The 25,840-nt window shown below is 46.1% G+C and overlaps 1 protein-coding gene across 7 annotated transcripts in view; it reads right to left on the minus strand.

Annotated features, from left to right (window-relative positions):
- Nucleotides 1-25,840, minus strand: part of ARHGEF28 (Rho guanine nucleotide exchange factor 28) — a 1,067,585-nt gene that overhangs the window by 132,512 nt on the left and 909,233 nt on the right. For all 7 annotated transcript variants that reach the window (XM_085632328.1, XM_085632327.1, XM_085632325.1 and 4 more), the window contains 3 exons: nt 17,221-17,362; nt 11,900-12,012; nt 562-702 (listed from right to left, as the gene is read on the minus strand). In XM_085632328.1, coding sequence (XP_085488454.1) covers nt 562-702; nt 11,900-12,012; nt 17,221-17,362 — 396 coding nt within the window. The remainder of the gene's footprint in view (nt 1-561; nt 703-11,899; nt 12,013-17,220; nt 17,363-25,840) is intronic.

Consider the following 25,840-nt stretch of genomic DNA (forward strand, 5'->3'; position numbering starts at 1 on the left):
CTTCACAAGTAGCTGGCCAGTCAGTGCAGGCGCACACATCCGTTCACCAAGCAGGAGACTTTCTATCCCAACAACATTCTATTAGGTGCCCTCAGAAAAAGATTGTGCTGTCAATCTGCTCTGACTGAGCCCAGTTGCTACTTGCATTTTAAAGGCATCTATCCTAGACCTATGGGTAAAGGGGATATCACTGTGCAATCGATCAATTTTTTCCCAATGTTGTAGTCATTTAGATGTTGTGGTGGAGGTACATATGTAAATATGCAATGTAGGACGTGTGCTTATTCCCAACATAAATGTTATTATGAGAAGGGGGAAATAACTTGTTCGGAAAGCAGTCTGTATTTCATCATAGAGCTGTTCAATTGAAAACATTTGCAAAATCCACAAATCAAAATTCAATTTCAGAACAAGTTTTTATAAGTACTGTATTTCATGTTCATGAACAGAATTACAAAAAATGGCACTGAATTTATAGTTTAATATGTAAAACTTAAATTCAAGAAAAAGGGAAAGATATTTTTGCGCATCACAATGCACAGATATCGGTGGTATACTTACCGAATATCACATCCTGCCTCTTAATTACATCTTTTTCTTGTTTATTACAAAATGATGGATCCACGACCAGGCTCCAGGATTCTGCTTCCAGCTCAAGTGCATCTACGCAGAGGTCACCCAATAGTGGTGCATCCACAACATCTGTGAAACATAGCAGACACAACTCTTTAAACATTATGCATTGCTTACACTTGTTAAATAGTTCAATAGCAGGCATTCTGTGCCATGCACTTATGTCTATCCATACATTCAAAGCATATTTTCGGATTACGGAATCTCTGCACTGACATCACTACTGTTGATATCAGAGCCTGAGAAGGGAGAGAATATACTTCTTCCTTGGCCTGCCTCCACCACTAGGCGGCTGATCAGTGATAATAAAATCAATAAATAAATGTACGCTTTGAGACTATTGTAAGCTCCATTATGTAAAATGAGACCATTCACTACTTATATATGTGTCTCCTGATAAAGCTGGTCCCTGTCATCCAGTAGCCCAATCATATCCTACGGGCGATGGCTTTGTGCTCGCTTTTAAAGTTAGAAGCTAAGTGTTACCTATGAATTGTATCATGTAAGTGTAAAGATTTTAAGATCAAAATATTTTTTCAAGCTCACAATCAAGCTAGTGGTCAATTAATAAAGAATACGTTAGCAACAGTGACCTAATTTCATTTTCACATCCTAATTCCATCTTTATCCTCTGGTGTGGTTCACTTTGAGATGAAGAAGGCCCTAACTCCTCCATTAAAAGGGCTTCATCATTCATTCTTCATATAAATAATTGTTGGGGCATTTATCTGCTTCATATGACCACTGAGGTGTTGGAGAGAGCTGCACAAGACTTTGTTGTGGTTTCCGATTGTTTTTACCCATTTCATGTGGATTTGAGTCCAGCCATAGAAAACATAAATAAGGTGTATTTATAAAACACACATACCATCCGAAGGATGACAATGCTATCAGACAGTGGATGTGTATTGTTACTCAACTCAATGGTACTCAGTTTATCCACCTAGGAAAGATTAATGGCTGAGTGAACTCTCAGTGATTCAAACCTTTAACCATGGGGTTAATCACAGATGCCTGTGTATATGCCTTAGTACACTGACCCAGTCAGTCCTGATCTTGCATGACAATGAGTGGAGCTTTGACATAACAATGAGAATGTCAGATCTCTCTAAAGCGAGTTTTACTGTGAACCAGGCCCAATTATTTGACCACCTGCAAGAATCTGATGCCCATGGTAGAAATGTTAGTGGACGTAGGCACAATTACAGGTAAACACAGAGCATAATTTTATGTTGCTCAATGTTCCTGCCACAAATTTTCCAGGGTGCAGGAATACCAGAAGCCATTTTATGGGCTGGAAATGACAGCAAGTCAACTCGCTTTAGGAAAGGACTGCTAGTTCCCAGTCCAAGTACAACCTTTAGCAAAGGGACAGGGAGAGCATGTAATGTTACTTCTGTCTGGCGACACCTTCCCTTCCACACTTTCCCTACCCCTGTGCACAGGAGCACTCACATATAAACTTTACCGGCTTAGAGCAGTTGGTAAATAGGTGTGCTAAATCCCATTGAAGTGGGGATTCTGGTTGGAATGCCAGCTAGAAAAACAAGCATTGGCATAGCCAATAAGTCTTGCCTTTTGGACATTATATGTGTGTAGCCGTGCAGCACATTTTCCTGGGAGTTGTGCCGCAGGCATTGAAGAACTATACAATTACTACACACAGATTTTTACAGTGTATGTGGCCTATGCCAGACTGCACCAAGAGAACCCTATGAATAATGTATTGTTTACAGACTGTGTCTGGGTAAACTGATCTCACGATACACTATTTGCACAGTGTGTTTTGTACATGCGGTGAGCACGATACCAATTGTGCAGGAGTAATTATCCCTGCAGCTACACCGAGCTGGCAATGCATATCATCATCATGAAAACAGAGAAATATCTATTGGCTTTGCCAGTAACTAGCCTCTCAGTGCAAACATAAACATAGTGAAGGATTCAGTTTAGTAATGTGGTGAAATGATTACAGTCACATATTCAGGGGAGGGGGGTGTCTTGCCAAAGTGATACGAGGAAGTAGTGAGTTGTGTCTGTGAGAGCAAAGATGGGGAGTCAGGAGGAGCATTTCCTGTTTAATGTGCCTTGAAATACCAATATGGATGAAGCTGGGCACTACAATGGACATACTATACGAGCGTGGGAGCCAAGTATGTCTTCAGTGTCGGCATCCAGTGCCATAAAATAATGCCAAAAGCAGATGAAGTGGGGGCATTGTCAGCTTTGTGTTCGTAGTCCCAACACCCTATGTGACTAGCGTTCCACAGGATAAGGAAACCGATGTTGGTAGCATGGAATCAGTAGGGTACCGTGGCCACTTACTGCTTCTTGGTGCCATGAAATGCATTTAGAGCATGCAGGCCCTTAGGGAAAGATAGTTTGCTGGGTCAATACTTCCACTGCAGAGATTAATGTATAGTGCCATTGTTTTTTCTGTGTCATGCATTGCACAATATGGGGGTGAGAGAGGTGGAGAAACACACTTGAAACGTGTACTTTAGGCTGGGTGTCAATTGATTTTGTAATATTTTCTAATAGCAGAGCAGCGCCCCCAGGTTCAGAATAAGTTTGGAAAGCATACTGTAAGTAGTCACACTCTTGCGACACGTATATGTGACACCTTTGACCAGTCCTGGCTTTATAGCCAAAAGAACGTTTTGATTCTGGGACTTGTAGTCTTGGTTTCCTCTTCCTAGATATGCCCCCTTAAATCCCAGTATGCTGCGAGTTAACTAAAAATACTAACTGGGCTGGCCCATGTGACAGCTTGGCAGCTATGCTGCCTCAGAGGGGTTACCATCGAGCACCCCTTGTTTCTGCAAGCGCTATGAAGCAGCCGATCGAACAAGTTACTTACCTTCGGTAACGATGTATCTGGTAGAAACATTAGTTAGTTAGATTCCTCACCTTAGAATATCCCCAGGTGTCAGGCTGGATCCGGAAAGATTTTTCGTCAGCAATACCCCTTGCGCGTCGCTAGGCGTCATCTGCGGCACTGCGTCCGTCGTCGGCGTTGTGCGCCGGGATGACGTCATCGGAGTACTTAGACGCTGCCCTCGCGCGCTGACGTCAGTTCTTGTACATAGCTTTCCGTGCCAGGAACGCAGAGCCATGCAAGAGACCGACAGTGGTGCCAAAAAGTCTAGGGCCCTGAAAGGGAGAACCTTAAGCCTATATGTCAGTTCGCAAAGCGGGGAGGATGGGTGAGTCGGTGAGGAATCTAACTAACTAATGTTTCTTACAGATACATCATTACCGAAGGTAAGTAACTTGTTCATCTGAAAGAAACACGTTAGTTAGATTCCTCACCTTAGAATAGATACCCCAGCAATACCAACCCCGGTGGCGGGTCTGCGAACCAAGATCACACCAGAAAGTCCTGGAGAACAGAACGGCCAAAGAAGCCATCTCTACGGACTTGGCTGTCCAGGCAATAATGTTTGGCAAACGTGTGCAGCAAGGCCCACGTTGCTGCCTGACAGATGTCCTGCAAGGGGACTCCCCGTCCCAGGGCAGTAGTTGCCGCTGTGGCCCGAGTGGAATAAGCCCTTAGCCCTACAGGAGGATCCTTCTTCGCCAAGGAGTAACAAGCTTTTATACACAATACATCAGAAAAGTCAAGACCAGATTCAAATCCCACTGAGGCATTACGAAGGGGACAGGAGGAAACATGTGAGTAATGCCCTTGATGAAACGAGAGACAACAGGGGATTTGAAAAGAGAAGGCTGATCAGGAAGCCGAAAGAAGGCAGAGATAGCAGAAAGATAACCTTTGAGGGTGCCCAGAGGAGAGCCCTGCTGGGCCATGGAAAGAAGGAAGAGGAGAACCTCAGAAAGAGGGACGGAAAGGGGATCCACAGCTTTTGCTGTGCACCATGCCACAAATTTGTTCCACCGGCAGGCGTATACCGTTTTTGTGGAGGGACGCCTGGCTGCCAGAATCACATCGCAGACTTAGGAGGCAAGTCAAATGGCATCAACTGTCGCCACTCAATCTCCACGCATGGAGGTGGAGACTGGACATGTTCGGGTGGAAGATCGTCCCCTGCTGCTGCGACAGAAGGTCCTCCTGAAGAGGCAGTCATATCGGGGGACCGATTGACAGACTGAGTAGCTCGGGATACCAGTACCTTTGTGCCCAATCCGGAGCCACCAAGATGACTTGATCTTCTTCTTCAGCACTCTGGGCAGAAGTGGTATAGGCGGTAAGGCATACAACAGACCGCAACTCCACTCGCGACGAAAGGCGTCCCCGGGCGAGTGCCGCCTTGGAAACTCCAACGCACAGAACTGCTGACATTGCGCGTTCTCTTCGGTGGCGAATAGATCTAACCAAGGCTCTCCCCACTGCAGAAAGAGGCCTTGCGCCACATCCGAGTTTAGACGCCATTCGTGATCCATCATGCACCGGCGGCTGAGTTCGTCTGCTCTGGCGTTCAGAGAGCCCGCCAGATGTTGAACCACCAGTGTGATGCCCTGATGTTCCAGCCATGTCCAGAGGCGCAGAGCCTCCTGACAAAGGGTCCGCGACCCCACCCCGCCCTGTTTGTTGCGGTACCACATGGCGGTGGTGTTGTCCGTGAACACCTGCACCACACTTCCACGGACAACGGGAAGGAATGCCTTCAGTGCATTCCGGATCGCTCTCAGCTCCAAAAGGTTGATATGGAGCTGAGACTCCGCCGGAGACCAGAGTCCTCTGATCTCCGCCTCCCCCATGTGGCCCCCCCATCCCAGGAGGGATGCATCCATCACTACTACGTGCTCCGGTTGGGGTAGGGAGAGGGATCTGCCGCTGACCCAATCGCGGTTCGTGAGCCACCACTGCAACTGCTTCGCAGTGCCCTCCGAGATCAAGACATGGTCGGACAGGTTGCCCCGATGCTGGGCCCACTGAAACTTCAGGTCCCACTGCAGAGCCCACATTCGCCACCTGGCGTAATGCACTAACAGGATGCAGGAGGCCATCAGACCCAGAAGCCGCAGCACTAACCTGACCGAAACCCGGGATAGAGGCTGAAAAATGGGAATCAGAGCCTGAATATCCCGGACCAGCTGTTCCGGCGGATAGGCCCGGAACTGCGCAGAGTCCAGAACCACTCCGATGAAGAGGAGCTTCTGGGAGGGACTCAGATGCGAATTCGGCACATTGATGGAGAACCCCAGCAAATGCAGGAGGTCGGCCGTAGTCTGGAGGTGGGAGACGACTTGCTGGGGCGAGCCCGCCTTCAACAGCCAGTCGTCGAGATAGGGGAAGACTGGAACCCCTGATTTGCGCAGATGAGCTGTGACCACCGCCATCACTTTCGTGAACACCCGAGGGACACTGGTGAGGCCGAAGGGGAGCACAGTGAATTGAAAATGCTCCTGACCCACCGTGAACCGCAGGTAACGCCGGTGGGCCGGCAGGACAGGGATGTGAAAATAAGCGTCCTGCAAGTCCAACGCTACCATCCAGTCTCCTGGATCCAGAGCAGCCAGAACCTGAGCTAGGGTAAGCATCTTGAACCTCTCCTTCCGGAGGAAGGCGTTGATGCTCCTGAGGTCCAAGATAGGGCATGGGCCCCCCTTGCCCTTCTTGGGAACCAGAAAGTAGTGGGAATAGCAACCACGACCTACTTCTGGACCAGAAACGCGCTCGACGGCCCTGTTGGCCAAGAGGGCCGTAACTTCCTCCTACAGAAGATTCAAGTGATCCCCCGACATACGGTGCTACTGCGGTGGCATGGCTGGAGGGGTCGTCTCGAAGGGGAGGGAGTAGCCCCTTCGGACGATTTGCAGCATCCACCTGTCCGACGTGATGAAACCCCAGTGGAGCAGGTGATGGCGAACTCTGCCATCCACTGGCATGGAAGGGGCCTGAAAGCACGGAGTAGGAGGGCTTTGAGGCGGATGCTGCCGGGGTGGATGTGGACTGACCGGCACATTGTCCCCCGGTACCGCCTCGGCGGAATCCACGTCCGCGTGCAGGTTGGTTCTGCGGCCGGTGGCTAGGTGGACGTGAGGGGGCGCCCCTTCCTTGGCCACGAAAGGGACGAAAGGCAGAAGTTTGCGGTCGCGGGCCGAGTGAACCAAGTACTTGGCCGTAGCCTGGGAGTCCTTGAAGCGCGCTAGCACACTATCCGCCTCCTCGCCAAAAAGGCGAATGCCATCAAAGGGCATATCCACGAGGGTACCCTGGACATCCCCCGAGAAAGACGTGGACCGCAGCCAGGCGTGGCGGCGGAGCGCCACCGTGGTTGACATCGCCCTACCCACCGAGTCCGTAGTGTCTAGTGCACATCGTAAAGCATGTCGTGCTGCCTCTCGCCCGTCGGCAATAGCTTGGGTGAGCCGTGCCCGGGCCTCTTCCGGACACAGGGGCAGCACGTCCTCCACCGTATCCCACAGAGAGTGGGAGTAACGGTCCAAGAGGCAAGCGGTATACAAGGACCGCAGTCCCAAACTAAGGGAAGAGAACAGCTTCTTTCCGAACTGTTCCAGCCTCTTGGATTCCCGATCTGGAGGAGCGGACGGGAAGGAGGATTGGGAAGTAGAGGCCTGGATAACCAGACTCTCGGGCGTGGGGTGTTGGGACAGAAAACTGGGGTCGCCCGGAGCAGGGCGGTGGCGGTGGCGCCGGGCCACGTTCCGATCCACAGGAGGTACTGTGGAGGGCTTGGGTCAGGTGCCCTGCAGAACGTCCACTAGTGCCTCATTGAACTGCAGCAGAGGCTCCGAGGAGCTTGCTGACGGTTGAAGCACTTCAGTGAGGAAGTTAGTCCTCACGGCCACAGCAGGCAACTGCAGCCCAAGGGCTTCGGCCGCCTTGCGCAGCACCACGGAGAAAGCAGCACCTTTCTCCGAAGCCACAGTCGGAGGAGAGATGAAACCAGTGTCCGGGGAGGTGTCCAGACCACTGGCATCCCCCAGCTCGTCTGCCCAGTCCTGTGATAAATTGGCCTCTATGGCCATAGGTTCCTCAGACCCCTCCCAGTCGCCCCCGTCATCCGATTCCTGATAAACAGGGGGAATAACCGGAGCCGGGCAGTAGATGAAATGGTCACCCATTGGCATCGGATGCGGTGTCGGGCGGTGCCGCACCGGCGCCGGGCCCGGACCGGGGCTGAACCGGCAGAGATCCAGGCCTGGATCCCTCGGGGACCTGCGGCGTCGGGACCGAAGTCGACGACGGCGCCGGAGCCGCTGGCTGTGAAGGTCGCCCAGCCAAGCCCTCGGGGCCCTAAGGCGCGCCGGCAGGCGTCAACGGCAGAGCCAGGCCCCTCATGGCCGAGAGGAAGGCACTGATCTCCGCCGGAGTCGCGTCAGTCCCAGGGACCAGCGGGTATGGGGACGGACGCGGCTACTGCGGCTCCGATGGAGCCGCGGAGGTGGGACCACCCTGACCCTCGACCGAGTCGTGCGACCGGCGAGGGGAGTCCGAAGAGCGGTGTCGCCTCTTGGACTTCTTAGCGTGCTTCGACTTACCCAAAGACTTCGAGCCCGACGAGCGGTGATGGTGGCTGTGGCTCCGCGACCGGTCCTTCGACCTCCTCCTGGACCGGGACCGTGAACGGCGCGGAACCGAGTGTCGAAGCTCGAGAAGCTTACGGGACCGCTCCCGCCTAGCCTTCGAGGTCAAGGCCTGACAGTCGAGGCACGACTCCGCATCGTGGTCGGCTCCCAGGCAGTAAAGGCACCGGCGATGGTGGTCCGTTACCGACATCAGTCGGTGACAGGAGTCACAGGCTTTAAACCCAGGCATCCTACCGGCACCAGAGTCAAGTCGACATGTAGACCAAAAAGAGTCAAAAAAGTTTTAGTCAAAAAATTACTAAGGGGTAAGCTCTTCCCGAATCGGCGCTGTCTGGCGCGGAAAAAAGAGCGGAAAAAAGAAGAACTGACGTCAGCGCGCGAGGGCGGCGTCTAAGTACTCCGACGACGTCATCCCGGCGCACGACGCCGACGACGGACGCGGAGCCGCAGACGACGCCTAGCGACGCGCAAGGAGTATTGCTGATGAAAAATCTTTCCGGATCCAGCCTGACGCCTGGGGATATTCTAAGGTGAGGAATCTAACTGAGGTGTTTCTTTCAGATTGAGGCAGCAAGCACTATGAATACCAAATAGTAGCAGCAGATTTTTAAACATTGTACCAGCACAATGCTTCACCAATGCCATGAAGCACATCCAGCCGTACTCCAGTGAGGTCACTACGAGTGTGAACTTTATTCAGGATCCCCGCCAGTTCTGTAATTTGCAGAAGAGTGTGTTCCCGTGTGTGTCACTGAAGTGGCCTCATGTTAGTCAACTTTCTCCTACCGCTCAGGAGTCAAAGAGGGATGTTATCCACTGGGAGGAGGAGCTGCATGATGGGAATGGGGGAAAGGGTTGATGCAATGGTGCCAAGCACATGGGGAGAGTAGAAAAACAATGCCATGGGACAGGCAGCACAGGATCCAGGGCCAGCAGAAGATTGAGGTGTGTCGCACTTCTCCCGGATGAGCAGGCCATTAAATGTAAATCAAGCCCTGACGGTTCCTGTCTGTGAGGGAGCCGCTGATGGGGAAAGGGAAGAAAGCCAGCCAGATATGCTGGCCCTGAAATGTTTGCCACTTGTCAAGGAGGAGGGCATCTGCTTAGTGCAAGCAAAGGGCACAAGTAGACAGGAGGAGAAAAAACAAAAACAGAAACAAGGGCGGGTGGAAAAGGGACAGAATGGGAGATGAAACAGGGATTGGGGAGGGAGGTGAAGGCAGCTTCACGGAGATGGTGATCAATAGGAAACAGCACTTTTTTTAAATGCTTTGCAAACATACGCTCATATTATCATGTAACAAAAAAACTACAAGGATATTCACGAAGCCTTTAAGCCAAGGCAGCTTCATAGAGATAGTGATCAATAGGAAACGTTATAAAAACGCTTTACTAACACAAGCTCACATTATGACATAACAAAAAAATACAAAGGAGCTTCACGATGCCTTTAAGCTGCTGCGAAGAACCCACCAAAATGGAAGTTTTGACAAAGGCGATCAGGATACAAAGAAAAAAAAAATAGAGCCCAGAAACGAACACTTAAGCAAACAAATAAAAGCCGATGGGCGTGTTGTAAGCCCACAAAGTGTATACAACATATCTCGAAGAGACAGCGCAAGCGCTGCCTAGGCTCCACCTAAAAATGGTTCTACGCAGTTTTTCCCCATTTTGTGGGTCAAACTTGTAATTGCAGAATTTCCATTTGGAGATTCCAGAAGGTATTTCTTGTGACCGTAGATCTTGTCATGGAATTATAAATTACTTGTAAATGGAACCAGAATTTTAGTTCATCAGAGTGTCCTGCAGTAACAGCACTACTCTCAGAGTAATTTGAATTTTATTTTGATTACTATCTCCATGTTCATTACTATCTCTCATACTTTTCAACCCTTGTATTAGGCTGATCAGACAAAATCATCGAGTCACATGACTTGAGGCTCACACTCATGCCAAAGGGGAGAAGATGTGGCCTAATGGCTAGGTCGGCCAATCTCAAATCTGGGGAACCGGGTTCGAGTCTGGGCAATGACATGCAACATCCTGTGATTCTGTGAAAATCACTTAATCTCCCCATGCCTAACAAAAAAGAATGTGTCCTTGTGTAACCCAACTGGTGCTCATGTAAAGCGCTCTGATACCCAATACCTTTGGGTCAAGTTTGCGCTATGTTAAACTCTGAAGGAATGACAAAAGGATTCGACCGAGACTTAAAAAGAATCTGCGGTAAATAGCCTTGCATTTTAACATCTGATAGTCAGTCTGGCCACCAGATGATGTAAAGCTTAAGATAAATAATGTTAGTGGTAATTGGGGCTGATCTGGGAAAGTCACACCCTTGGCCTTGAATTATTTATGACTGTTCCATTCTGGCCCCTCTTGTAAAGTAAGATGCCCGGTAACTGTATCCTGAACCTTCTGTAGCACGCATGATTGTCCTGCGCTGTCTCAGACTTGTTAGACCTATTATGCCTCAGAATGTTGCAGTGTGACTTTTGACTGGAAACAGAATCAAACTTCATCACATCCTCAAGTTTTGCCCAGGATGACTAAAACAACAACAGCTTCACTAAAAAAAAGACGTAGATGGCAAATCATGACTTGTAGGTAAAAATACTCCACTCGTTTTTTAACAATTGGATCCCTTATGCACGACCACACCCATTCCTGCCTACATATTTAGGAAGGGTGGCAGTGTCGTCTTTATCCATGTCATCTGGTTGAACTGGTTGTTTTCCAAACTATTAGTTCTTTTCTCAATCTTCAGTAGTTAAGCATTAAAAAATCTTATAAAAAAGAAGTGAAAAATGCAACCAAATGATGTGCTTCAAGCCAAGATAAAGTCCGAAGTAAAACGTTAAACTTTAAATTGGTCAAGCATCAAGGACTATGAAAGAAAACTTGAAATCACACTTTATTAGAGAAAATATCATCAGTTAGAAATTAAAGGTGACTAAAATGATACACTCAGGTAATAAATTGAATGAAAGAAGAAATGAAGTACTGACCAAGGAAATGAAGTACTAACAGTTGTGTTCTAGCTCAGGGCAGTACTATACTTGGGGGCTTACCTTATATCTACTTCTAAAAGATGTGATGGCAACACCCCGATCCTTAACTTGCTAAACTGACTCCCATGGAATGGCATGGGACCAACAAGACTGGGGTCATTACCAGAAAAGTCTATCACTTATCTACTGCAAGGTAACTTGCACATAAGCTCTTTATCTCCAAAAGCATAAAGGGCCTCAAAGACTAATCCCTATTCAAACTAAAAGTAATGTATTTCAAGAAGAAATCCACTTTGAAACATTCTTTCTCTGGAAATACACTCAAAATCTAGAATGTACTGTCAAACCAGATCACACTTGCTGCATATTTTTCCATTTTATTTTCAAACAACGCCTTAAATAAATTTCCTTTCACACACAAGGCTGCCAATGACCCGCTGTATATAGGTAAAACCGATTAATTGTATTTTTAAATTGAGTCTCAGATGGGAACTACTGTATTCTTCTCAAGATGATCCTTTCCTCATTTTAACATTACTATATTAACCATTACCTTCTTCACAAGTGGTTTATTCCTCTAGTTTAGGGATCTGTTTGTGCAATACAAAAAGCAAGAAAATAAATAATATCAAATAGGATGATCAGGTAAAAAAATTCTCATACAATTGAGCGTACGCATACAACTATTGCAAACAACAAAACTCTAAAGTCAGAACATTTCAGACATGACTTCTCACCTTCTATTGGAAATGTGTCAGCTGATGGAGGGGTTCTGACAACTTGCAATGACTCTTCGGATTGCGACCTAGGCCTGCAAGTATACGAATCTGCATCTGGTTCAGTAGATCTTCTGAAATACACAAAGAATGGCACTATTTCATGACATCGACGATCATGTTGACAAAACTTTGGCAAAGTAGAAAACCTGTCATTTTACTTAAAAGACAGGCTCAGTCTGAAACTGTAATAACACAGTCAACTGTTAATTTCCACAATCAATCACATTTTCTGTGTATATAATTCCCTTCCTTCATGCTAGTCCCCTGGATTGCATTTTTGATATATTGTCATTTTCTTAAAAAAGAAAACACTGAACAAAAAGAAGAAACCCACTGTGTGAAGAAATACCTTATGCAGTTACCTTACTCTTTAAAACAGAAAACTAAAGGACAACATAATGTATATCTTGGACATTAGAATTCGTTTTACTGATCACATGAAATATATTCTCCTTTAAGATGTCAAATGCATATGTGAAGAAAATAACAATGGGATGATTAGAATATGGTGAGCTGCCTACCAGCCCATGTAGTCACAGAAGCCCTCGTGTCCACTCTCACAGACGAAGAGTACCTACTATCAGTGCTCAATTTGTAAAAGAATAAGTGCCAGGAACCAAGCTTTTGCTCATGGCACTATTAAATGTTGGTGAGCCGATACCCAGGCAGCGTAGTCTTGATTTGACCTCATACCTCTTTAATCCATACCAAACATTCCTTGCTCCTTTATTTCTTACAAGTTCTTAATTTCTTCCTTTGTCATAGTTTTACTTCAATCTCTTCCTCCTTCTTTTCCCCTCGTGTGTTTTCCCTCTCTTCCTCTAGATCAATATCTAATGAATAAAAATAAGCTCTGGTCCCAAAAAACAAGTGTTGTGGACCCCTGCAACTATGGGCTCAAATAAAGCACTGTCTGCCAAATGTAGAGATCCCCACCATGTTGTTTTGTATTGTTTTTACCACCAGTGACTATCATGGCAGTGTTGTCCAGTAAAGAAAATTCAGACCACCTTCTGTAAGTAGGGTGGGCCTATCAACACCCTGTGTTCATCATCCCTCTGGTTTATGGTTACTAGGAAATGGTTTGCCACGTTGGTGCCAATTGAGGCTTGACCACAAGGAACCCAGCCGTTCTCCCACTACTAAATGAGGGAGGGGAACCAAGGGTTTGGCGGGGTGGAGAATTAGAGTTTTAGAGTAGGTATTGAATCCTGTCATGACCCCTCCTGCAGCAAAGGGTTAAACTATTAATGTAGAAATAAACATAGATCGCATTTCAAATCAGTGATAAAATATATTTAGGGCCAAAGTGGTTGTATTTCAGAGTACATAAGCTTCCAAAATGTGTTTTGGTTTAATTATGCCAGCTGAGGGATAAATCATTAGTTAGCCACTAAGCAGCTACTAATGCCCATATATGTCTTTTTTTAATTCTAGACAATGCTTTCCTTTGGTGACATAAAAGGAAATCCTTTGAGGGGGAACCCTAAAGACCATGCCCAACCATACAATTAGATATAGTTTTACAAGGCTAAAGAAAGGTAGAATGTTCTAAGCAAAGACATCTACTCCCATTTGTAAATGCCATTTTGTTTCTAGGTATTAACTTTAGCAAAACGGTGCTGTGTGTGAAAGAATGGGACATTATAGGTAGGAATAACTTATGGGACCCATGCATGCCTTTGATAACATAGCTTATTTTTCAGAAATATATTTTATTATGCTCTTAAATTCCAGGTCATCCAAGGCCACAAAATTGTGTGAATGTCACTTGTTACATTCTGAGACAAGATTCCATGCTTAGCCTTGCAGCAGTCACTGTACGGCCTCACTCAATCCTTTGAAATTGCTATCACACAGATATGTGGTATAGAGTGGGATTTAGGAAGGCATGTTCATTCTCATCTGTTTAATATTAAAGTAATAATGGGGTCAGTAAGCTTGTACCTTATCAGGGAATCCATTAAAGGTCCATTAGTTAATAAAGAGGCAATTTTGCTACAAATTACTTAGGGGCCGATTACGATGTTGGTCGGAAAGGCTCCGAACAGCATTCAGTTCGTCCAAATCCGTGTCGGAACCTGTGTTCCTGATCGACTCAGTAACATTTCCGACCGACCGATTATGATACAAGGTAGTGGGTCGGTCATTCCGAATCGGTTCCGACCGGCATTCGGAGAGTTCGAGTTGGTCAAAGCTGAATCATAGAGCTCTACGTGCCGCGTTTCCGAACGACCGATTACGATGTCGGATTCCGACCGCCTTTCTGACTCGGTCTGTCTGACATAAAAAGGCTATCGGAGACTGACTTTGGGAGTCCGTAGCAGGCCCCCCTTCACCCGGAGGCCTCCGAATGAGCCCCGTGGGGGTACACATGGGACCCCTCTTTACAACCATGCACAGTGTGGTAGGCACCATGGGGGGCCTGCCACAGGGTGCAAGGTTTTACGGGACAACACCTTTTTTAAATGGGTGCCTGTGTTGTCGGTCAGTTTTGTATATAACAACAGGAGTATAACCCATATACCACGTTGAGAGGTGGGTAGGTATGTAAGAAAGAGCAACAATTCTCAACAGGTATTATTACGCTAGACAATTAAAATTGTATGTCCAAGACATCAGACCGGAAGGAAAAAGGAAGACTCTTTGAAGAATTTTAAAGGATGTATTTAAGTCAAAACATCATTTAAGCGTCATTCGTGGAAACACGAGAAAGTAATTTTACAGTTGTATCAGCACTGTAGAAATGCATATTTGAAAAAACACAATAACAACCCAAATTGCACTTGGTGCTGGATGTGAAGGTGAAAGTGGCGACACAAGTGACAATTGTGAAAAACAGCGACGGCGGCGCAAGAGAAGTGACAAATAATGTACAGTGAGAACAATTTATATAAAATATACTGTGGTCGAGGAAATAAATTGATTATTTTGGTAGTTCAAGACAATCGTTTGAAAGGAGAAAACCACAGGAGAAATGTTGCGCGATTAATGGCGCTGAACGGTCGACGGCGTTTCGATCCTCTAGGTTAGGATCATCTTCAGGACCGGGTTGTTTGATTTACAAACGGTGCTGTACAGGGGGCAAGAACAGGAGGACGTAAGGACAGAGAGGGGGAAGGTATGAGAAGAGGGAAAGGACCACAGTGGGCCCGAGTGCAAGGCGAGTTGTATTTGAAAAAAGCGAGGTAAAAGGGAGAAAAAGAGGAAAGGGCATGGTGGAGTAAGGAAGTAATGAATTAACCTGAGGGGGCGTCGGACAATAACGTAGGAGGGTCCGCATCAGAAGGAGAACGTTGTGTGCTGCAATTAAAGGGGGACAGAGGATAAGGTTAGGGTGAAGGAAGGATGAACGGGGGACGAGGTTCAAGCGAACCGGAGTGAGGGTTACCTGGTGGTGGTCGTCAAGTTAATCTAGAGACGCGGGGCGCGTCTGTGGATGAACGTCGCCGGGCGGTCAAAGGATCTTCGGGGTTTAGCCAGGTCCCGTCAGGGGTACTCCTAAATACAAAGGCCAATGAGAAGCGATCCAGGGACAGGAAGTGGTGAACCAAATTGGAGGCCATCCACAAGTAACGAAGCACTTACTGGAAATGCGGAATGAATCCGGAGCATATCGGGGGTGCAGCTTGTCTTCGTGTGGCAATTCGAATGAGGAGGCCTTAGCGGGGAAGTGTTGAAGTCAAAGCCGGTGGGATCACGTGAGCGCGACTAGGGGGCGGGGCTTACTGGCTGAGTTAGCCCGGTGGAAGACTAGAGAGCGGAAAAAGGGAAGAGGGGCGCGCGGGAAGAAAAGGTACAACTCAGAGAAGACAGACTAAGGTAGAAAGATAGGTCATGTGTAAAAAACATTTGGAGATGATAATACATTTGGAGACAATAATTTTATAACACAATGCACTATATTAATGAGAGTAATTCTACATTGTGATTAGTAAAGGGAGGAGAAAAAAGGAAAGAGGAGGGGGGGGGGGAAAGAGGAAAGGAACGGGTGGAAGAAGGGGGGGAAAAAAGCAACAATGAACACAATATCTCAGTTATGGAAGTTAGTCACAGGGGTGCGAAGGGTCAGGACAAGGTTCAGAGTAGAATGGTGCTATTCCATTCATCAAGTGTGTTCAGGCCAGCATGGACTGAGTTACAAGTGGAAATCCATTTACATTCGCATTTATTGAGGAGTGCTTTGATGTCGCCCCCTCTCAGCGGTAGTGTGGGTTGCTCTATTACTTGCCAAATCATATCAGTCTCGCAGTGGTTTTTGAGAATGTAATGTGCAACCAGGGTCGGTCAGAACACAGGCTCCCATTGAAGTCCATGGGAGTCTGACCAAACGGTGTTCGGAGACATTGTAATCGGTCGGTCGGGCTCCCCGAACCAGAGTCGGTCAGAAAGCATTCCGAAACGGAGTCGGTCGGAATGCTTTCCAACCAGCATCATAATGGGCTTGTTGATGTAGGACTTGCCACCTGACATGTTGAAAATATAATAAATAATATTTTTAGAATTATGAACTTTTGTGAGGACATCACAATTACTATCGTGGAAATGTTTATAGAATGTGCTAATTAAAGTCCTTTACGGGATCAGTGAACCCTGTCTATATCCTACAAATGATCTACCATGCTCTGCCTTGTATGTTCTAGCATGCCCATACCAGATGTACCCCCTCCCCGCCATAGTAGTGCGACCAAGGAGTCATCCCTAATCAATAAACGAGTTGAACCATTCCGTATAAACATGGAGCTCATTTTAATTGTGACGACCAGGCAAGTCTTTATATTTTACAGACAGTAGAAATACTGCTGTTAGTGTAAATTATTCCAAGACTGTAATCCATGGTGGTACAATGGATTTCTAAAACAATTAAGTCTCATTGTTGTACTGCCTACAAACCCCAAAAATACTACCTTTAGCAGTGCTCCAGCACCAAGCGGCAATGCATTGACAAATTTTGCACTTCATACATTTCTATGACATAACAACATAATGTTGCAAAATGTGGGTGCCGCTTTGGATGATGGATAATCCTAAATGGTAAATTTCAGAACTTCTTTTGTACTCTGTGTTAACATCTTCATGCAGAGATTTCCAATGTGTATTTTCACATGCAATCAATGTTGGAGCCAGATTGCTAATATCTGTAAGCAAAAAAGTTCTGCATAATTTACATTCGCTTATGGATAATGTTCACAGTGAATAAGGTAAAGTGTTTTTCATTGGTTTTTGATGGACAACTTTTCAAACAACCACATATCACAAGTAATTTATTTGTCTTCTACCTTTCGAAGATCGCAATAGGGACACTGTTTGATACAGGTAGAGGTGTCTCTTGCCGCGCTCCTGACAAGCTGATAGGCAATGAAGAAGAGGACCGCATTGACAAGGAAGACATTAGCTGTGTGTTCTCTGCAAATGAGGGACCTATAAAAGGTAAAAAATTGAGATATTTTTCAGATGAATAAACATGTATTTAAAAGATAGTCTCACAAGTTAAAATGATTCATTTATGATACCTTCTTAAGAAGTATATTTAAGACTACTTTCAAACATATAGTGAAACACTACATCATGGATTTTTTCAACGTACGAAGGTCCTGATTCACAAAGCTTCTTATATGAGTAGTTACTTCTTCTGAATCAGATATTGATTATCTACCTATTGGGCATTTGACTCATAAATATTTAACCCTCAATAATTTAATGGACAAATAAATTTGACATGCGGCTATGCCAAGCCAAGGTCATTCTTTGAACACAATCACTGAATATTTCTTTCAAAATAGTGAACTTATTTGATAACACCTTGAAGTGGAATAGAAATCCACAATTCATTAAAGAGATGATTTAAGTCCAATTTAGACTTTATGAATTTGCACATGATATATTTTTTCTTGAAATCCATTTGTGGAACAGCAAACGTAATAATTTTCGCTACCCAGCTTTTACTTAGTTGTTAGGACTGCTTCACATGTCAGTGATAAAAGTTACATTATCTAATTAATTAGGCAGTTACACACACTCTGGAGATCTGACTGATTGTTAGGACAGCAAAGAAAGTGCTTTTGGTGAATATTTATATATGTGAAAGTTTCAACAACTGATGCCTTAAATTTGTTGGGAGGCATGGGGTGCAATGAGAGCCTTTCAAATGTTGTTTATGCCATTGTAATAACATATTTTAATACGTAGATAAATAGTTAAAAAGCAAAACAATCATAATTAAAGTTATAAAAGTACCTATATTATTCTGAGACGCAATACTTTTATTTTTAAATTGTTTTGTTTGCACTGCATTACTAATGAGTCCAATCAGACTGTACATATTCTGATTGTATAGGAAAGAGATCCTGTGAACAAACTAAAAAGGGGTTAAGGAACAGTGGAATAATCGAAATAGTGAAGGAAAAAAATCCGCCTACCCTAAATAACTTTTTTAATGGTACATAGTCCAACATAGTCAATAGTACAGCAAATGTCACATAGCCAAGAAAAACATTGGAATAATTCAACAAATATCACAGAGCCAAGAAAAACATAGCTTGTCTTATGAATGCAATTAATTACCAGAACAGTTTTTAAAACACTTTTTATACTTTTGAGCAATTTTCCATTGTTTATGTGTAATGCATTTCATATATTACTTACTCAGCATGAAAGGACAATCATTCATACCACTTTCAACCTCAAGCAAGCAAACGTTCCCTAAAAATGACTCAAGACCACATGGTGTCTGAACAGCATGTTATAATTATCAGTCTTGCCACACTGTGCCTATATACGTTATATTTTTCTTCTTACATCAAAAGATTGCTTTCATTAATTTATGGCTGCTTCTTGTATTTGAACAAAAACTGTGGAACCTGTTGCAGTTCCAATACCGGCAGCACAGCCACTAATTCCATGAGTCCAATCAATTAAATCCTAATATTCTTATTCTTCTTAAACTCTTCCATTAATCCTTTACTTTTTACTGCCATTTTTGTAATCTTCAATTCATTTTACTCATTTCAATCCAATGGAGGATCGTTTATTCAAACACAGGAGGCCAGATGGTGTCCAAATGTCACGTATTTTATTAAATAACCCAATGCATTTCGGGATTAAATCCCTTCTTCAGGGGTATCTACAATGCAAAAAATTATTAAAAATTAACATCATTATTGAACTTCAACTTCTCTTTCAATAATACACTTCTTGCATTTTTTATATAATGTATATGTCGATAATGCATGCTCCATTAATCGCCCCACTTGTTTGAGCCACACCAGTTGCTTTCTTAAAAAGCGCAAAATCACACCAGTTGTTTACTTCAAAACGCAAAATAATCTGTAACACCTCCATCCTACCGGCCTTCGCCTTCCTTTCACTGATCCTCCTTCCGTTTAACTAACCCTGATGTTAATTTTTATTAATTTTTTGCATTGTAGATACCCCTGAAGAAGGGATTTAATCCCGAAATGCATTGGGTTATTTAATAAAATACGTGACATTTGGACACCATCTGGCCTCCTGTGTTTGAATAAACGATCCTCCATTGGATTGAAATGAGTAAAATGAATTGAAGATTACAAAAATGGCAGTCAAAAGTAAAGGATTAATGGAAGAGTTTAGGAAGAATAAGAATATTAGGATTTAATTGATGGAATTAGTGGCTGTGCTGCCGGTATTGGAACTGCAACAGGTTCCACAGTTTTTGTTCATATGCGGCTCATTTGGACGGAGCGCTTACCTGGCATTGCACGCCTACATTGAATATAATTGTCAAGCTTCAGATTAATTTTCACTGAGATAAAACAGGTGTGCATCTCGCTACTCGTTGTTTTGCTTCTTGTATTTGCCATCACGCGTTATGGTAAAAAACGGTCAACAAACCATTCGCCTTCATCAGAACACCCATATGTAAAAAAAAGTAATATCCTCAAGTCTCTTAAAGCTGGTTTCAGAGCTGCAAATAACAATGAAATAGAGGTACTATCTGTTTTGCAGGATCTGCCACCTTCTGCCTGCATGCCAACTTCTTGTGTTTAATGATAGCCCATAATGAGATTTGTTATCTTATATTTTCATTTATCAGAGCACATTCACTGGAGTTTCTTGGTGCTATTAAAGAAACATAACACGAGTTAAACACTAAAAAGTGCAACGAGGTAGTCTCAGGTTAACAATTAAAGTCTTGAGTTTTCTTTTCTCCGGCACAATCAATCAATCAATCAAAGACATTTATAGAGCGCACTACTTACCCGTAGGGTCTCAAGGCGCTTTGGGGGGTGGGGTGCCGTTACTGCTCGAACAGCCAGGTCTTGAGCTTCTTCCTGAAGGAGAGGTGGTCTTGGGTCAAGCGAAGGTCGGTCGGGAGGGAGTTCCAGGTCTTGGCGGCCAGGTAGGAGAAGGACCTTCCTCCTGTTGTCGCTCTTCGGATGCGGGGGACGGCGGCGAGGGCGTGGCTGGCTGATCGGAGGTGGCGTTTGGGAGTGTAGAAGTTGACTCGGTTGTTGAGGTAGCTCGGGCCTTGATCGTGAAGGGCTTTGTGTGCGTGGGTGAGGAGACGGAAGGTGATTCTTTTGTTGACGGGGAGCCAATGCAGGTCTCTCAGATGTCCGGAGATGTGGCTGTTACGTGGGATGTCGAGGATGAGTCTGGCTGAGGCGTTCTGGATCCGCTGGAGTCTCTGCTGGAGCTTGGCGGTGGTTCCGGCGTAGAGGGCGTTGCCGTAGTCCAGTCGGCTGGTGACGAGGGCCTGGGTGACCGTCTTCCTGGTCTCCGTGGGGATCCACCAGAAGATCTTCCGTAGCATGCGCAGGATGTTGAAGCACAACGAGGAGACGGCGTTGACTTGTCTGGTCATGGAGAGGGAGGAGTCCAGGATGAAGCCCAGGTTGCGTGCGTGGTCCGTCGGTTTGGGTGCGGTGCCCAGGGCGGGGGGCCACCAGGAGTCGTCCCATGCGGAGGGCGGGGAGCCCAGGATGAGGACCTCCGTCTTGTCTGAGTTCAGTTTCAGGCGGCTGGTCGTCATCCACTCGGCTACATCTTTCATCCCATCGTGCAGGTTGGCTCTGGCGGCGGCGGGGTCGTTGGTCAGGGAGAGGATCAGCTGGGTGTCGTCGGCGTAGGAGATTATGTTGAGGTTGTGTTGGCGTGCGATGGCCGCGAGGGGGCTCATGTAGACGTTGAAGAGGGTGGGGCTCAGCGAGGATCCTTGAGGGACGCCGCAGATGACTTCGGTGGCCTCTGACTTGTACGGTGGTAGGCGGACTCTCTGTGTTCTTCCGTCGAGGAAGGAGACGATCCAATCCAGTGCCTTCTCCTGGATTCCGATGTTGCTGAGGCGCTGCACTAGGGTGCGGTGGCAGACCGTGTCGAAAGCCGCGGAGAGGTCTAGGAGGATGAGGGCCGCTGTTTCTCCGTTGTCCATCAGGGCTCGGATGTCGTCGGTGGCGGCGATGAGGGCGGTCTCTGTGCTGTGGTTGGCTCGGAAGCCAGACTGTGAGGGGTCGAGGGACCCATTCGTCTCGAAGAAGGCGGCCAGCTGTTTGTTGACGGTCTTCTCGATGACTTTGGCTGGAAACGGGAGGAGCGAGATGGGGCGGTAGTTCTTGAGATCGGTGGGGTCCGCTGTAGGTTTCTTGAGTAGAGCGTTGAGTTCGGCGTGCTTCCAGCTCTCAGGGAAGGTGGCGGTGTCGAAGGAGGTGTTGATAATGTCCCGCAGGTGGGGTGCGATGACAGCGTCGGCCTTGTTGAAAACGTGGTGAGGGCAGGGGTCGGTCGGAGATCCGGAGTGGACGGAGTTCATCATGCGGACGGTGTCTTCGGTGCTGATCGGAGTCCAGGCGCGGAGGGTGGTGGTGGGCGGCGTTGCTGTGGTCGTGGCGTGCGTCGGTTGACAGCTGAAGCTGTTGTGTATGTCCGCGATCTTGTTGTGGAAGTAGGAGGCGAGGGAGTTGCAGAGGTCTTGCGATGGGGTGATGTCGTTGTTTCCGGCGTTGGGGTTGGAGAGCTCTTTCACGATGTTGAAGAGTTCCTTGCAGTTGTGTGCGTTGTTGTCCAGCCGGTCCTTGAATGCAGTTTTCTTGGCGGCGCGGATCAGTTGGTGGTGCTTCCGGGTGGCAATCTTGAGGGTGGTCATGTTGTCTGGTGTTGGTTCCCTTCTCCAGACTTTCTCGAGGGCTCGGCAGTTCTTCTTGGAGCTCTTGAGTTCGTCGGTGAACCATGGGGCTTTCTTGCTGGCGGGTCTGCTGGGCGGGGTCCTCAGAGGGGCGAGTTTGTCCGCGCAGTTGCTGATCCACTTCGTGAGGTTGTCGGCGGCCTGGCTGGGGTTCGCTGAGCTGGTAGGCGGGTGCTGGCTCAGGGAAGCGGCGAGCTGGTCGGCTGTGATCTTGTTCCAGTTTCTACGAGCAACCTGTCGCTGGTGGTGGTGGATCGTCGTTCTTTTGAAGGTGAAGTGGACGCAGCTGTGGTCCGTCCAGTGGAGTCCTGTGGCGTGGCAGAAGGCGATGTCTTTGCTGGATGAGAAGATGGCGTCGAGTGTGTGTCCGGCGAGGTGGGTGGGGGTGGACAAGGGGTGAGAATAGAAGACCAACATGAGTAAGGGAAGATTATTCCACATTCTATAATTTGAAGATCTTGTTCGGGGAATATGAAGCAGTAATTTCAGAAAAATTGCCATGGCTTTGATAGTAATTCTTTTGCTGATGGAGATCCAGTGGCGAGTTCTAAGTAATGGGGTAAAATGTTGGGTCGCTTCAGACTTGTAATGAGCCCAGGAGCTGTTTTCATATTGGATACACGGAGGTAGCTTGTTGATTAAGTTAAAATACATTTTTATAGTTCAGTTGGGTTTGGGTGGAGGCTAGTAGAATATCAGTGTGATGCTCTGGTTTAATATAGTGAAGAATTTGTAAACATTGCTGGGTCTGGAGACTTAGACTAATTAATCCACTGTAGGGGCCTGTGTTCGACCTCATGGTCACAGGTTCAAATCCCGGTTGGTCCACTCAGCCTTTCATCCTTCTGAGGTCAATAAAGTGAGTACCATTGAGTTGGGTAACAATTAACATCTGTTATTCAGCGCCAAGATACCCTTGGGTGAATGTGGGCTTTACAAATACACGTTATGTTAGTTTGCCTAAGACATTTCAAATGGAAGTTAATACTTTGGAGATTTTAGTCATAGGTGACAGTTGAACATCCATACGGATGCCTAGGTTCTGCACAGCTTACGCTGGGGTATGAGGAGAATCCATGGAGACTGGCTATTGATAGGGAAACCAAGAACTCTCTGGGGTCAGTGTTTACCAAAAGTTCAGTTTTGCTGGGATTTAGTGCGTTATGACAGTGTTGGGCGGACCGCCTCCAAAAGGCCATCAGTGGCTATCGGACTGACCAGAGGTCTGAGGAAAGACCACCGCCTCCGACAGGATCTAAAATCCCGTTGGGACGGCAGCGATCATCATAACCCTTGCATGGAGGCAGTGCCTATGCAGGCACTGCCGCAGGGATTATGATGTCCCTTTCCGACAGCCTTTTCATAGCAGTCTGATCGCCATGAAGAGATTGTCAGAAACAGACTTTGAAGGCCCCATGCAGTGCCCCCATCCCCAGTGCGCCACTGTAGAGTGGTCATGAGGGCACATGTATGCCACCATGCACATTCATGCACCGTGCTTTTTTACAATGTGGCTTGTGTTGCAGCCCCTTTCCTTGGCCACAGCACAAGCCACAATGTAAAAGAGCAAATTTGCGACTGCCAGCATAGCGGTCCAATTGAAATAGGGCGGTCGGACCGCCAACTGCTTGTCGGACAGTCTCCTGTCCGAAGGGATAGTGGTCGATGGTCCCAAAACCCAATATCGTAATAAGGCCCTTAGTTTTCGAAAATTACAGGCAATCTATTTTCCAATTGAATTAAAAAAAGAGGAAAGAAAATCATCAGGCTTGGAGCAGGCCAAGGACTTCTTAGGCTCCACCAATTTGATGGTCAATTGTGTGTCACCAGCATTTCTAATGGAGTCAAGGGGTATGGTCTAGCAGCAACATGTATATCTTGAGTAATAAAGGTAACAGTACCATGTCCTGAGTGACACAATATTGAATTTTTTTTTCTGAAAGGCATTGGTGAAGGAAGATGGCCTGGGTGTGACTGAATAGAAAGAAGTCTATTCATTTCAGTGCTAGATTGTCCAAACCAATTTCTTAGATTTTATTGAGGAAGAGTGCATGGCTGATGGTGTTTAAAGCATTGAGAGAACTAGGAGGATCAGTGCTCTGATACCGCTGCCATCAACCGGTAGTATCACCAATTCAATGCTATTTACAGCTCTGAAAACAGCTTGAAGAGAATGGAGAATGTTACTTCATTCTAAAAAAGCAGAAAGTTGTATGAAAACTATTTTCTCCAGACTCTTCCCAAGATAGAATCTAGTGGAAACAGAATTCTTTTGGCGTGGTTTTACAATTGCAGCTTTGCACTCATCCAGTACATGGTCTCATTTTAACGAAAGAATTAACAGAATCGCAAGGCTGTCAGATGACATAATGATTTGGTGTTTTATGATTTTGGCAGAGAAGATGTCATTTGGGGACCCAGATAGTCTGGTGGAAATTACGGAGGGTTGATTAATTCGGTATAGTTAACTCGCTGTCAGACAGGTTATAAGGAATGTCTCTGTTCTGGTCTCATCTTGTTCAATGTTGATGTACATTTGGTGTCTCAACTTGTCAATATTAAATAGAGGTGAATTTAGAAACGTTAGTCAAATAATTCTTGTGACGAAATCATAATTGGTTTTGAGACTGGGGGGCATGATATAGCCTCATTTATATGAAGCAGTTCTCTCATCTTATTGAGGGCATGGCATATACCATGCATGAATTAATTGTGTTTTGCCAATCATCTCTAAAGTTTATAGTTGGCGAAAGCATTCGAAGATATCTTTTTCTTTTCTGAGCAGTATTTGAGCCTCATCTGTCTTTCAACTCTGCGGGTTTCAAATTTGAAAATGGCTAGTTCTGGTTTACGTCAGGAGGAAGGAGCAGACACGATCAGGTTTCTTGACAGGAATGCACCTTGACAAAGTTTTGACTTACAGGGGTTTCTGAGCCCTTCCTCTATGGGGCCCGGATGACCCGATAGTGGGGTACTTATGGGCCTGATACATAAAAGGTTGACAAAGGTCACCTTTTCTGTTAGTAGTGGCATAATTAGTGTATATTTGCCATACCTGGATCCTGTGTTTCCATCCTAAAGAATGCCACAGACTGCTGGAAGTTTAATATATCACACACCTGGACGATGCTCCAGTTTTTTGGGCAATTTAGGAGACACCCTTGCACCATTATTACTTCAATATGCCAATTTCAACTTATTAGGTGATTTTAATTGTCATTTTGATGACTTGGGGAATCGTGATATTATGAGTCTCTGAGGGATTTTAACACTATTGGGTCTCTTTCAATTATTTGTGGGACCCACACGTAGCCAGCCACGGGATCTGCACTATTTTCCCCCTTCTTGTCCCGAGGGAATCGGATGTCCACGCATGACCTGATCATCAGTTGGTCACTTTCAAGTTAAAACTGGATGCTACTTTCCGTCCTACCCCCAATCGCATCTGAAAAATCTCTGTTTTCATAAACGGGGGAAAGTTATGATCTCCAACCCTGAAAACTCGGTTGGCTACATCCTGCCTTCGCTTATGGGAAGGTTCGCTGACAATTTAGAGTTGTTCAATCACTGGATTCTGGATGCCGTAATGGAACTAGCACCCTTAGTTTGTCCTGTCAGATGTCGTTCTACCCCATCTGCACCCTGGTACATGCCAAAGTTAGCCAAAGAAAAGCTTTGCTGTAAGCAACTTGAGCACATATGGTGTTTGTCCTTTAAATCTGAAGACTTGAATGGTT

Source organism: Triturus cristatus, chromosome 2_1 (assembly GCF_964204655.1).
Source record: "Triturus cristatus chromosome 2_1, aTriCri1.1, whole genome shotgun sequence".
Classification (NCBI taxonomy): Eukaryota; Metazoa; Chordata; class Amphibia; order Caudata; family Salamandridae; genus Triturus; species Triturus cristatus.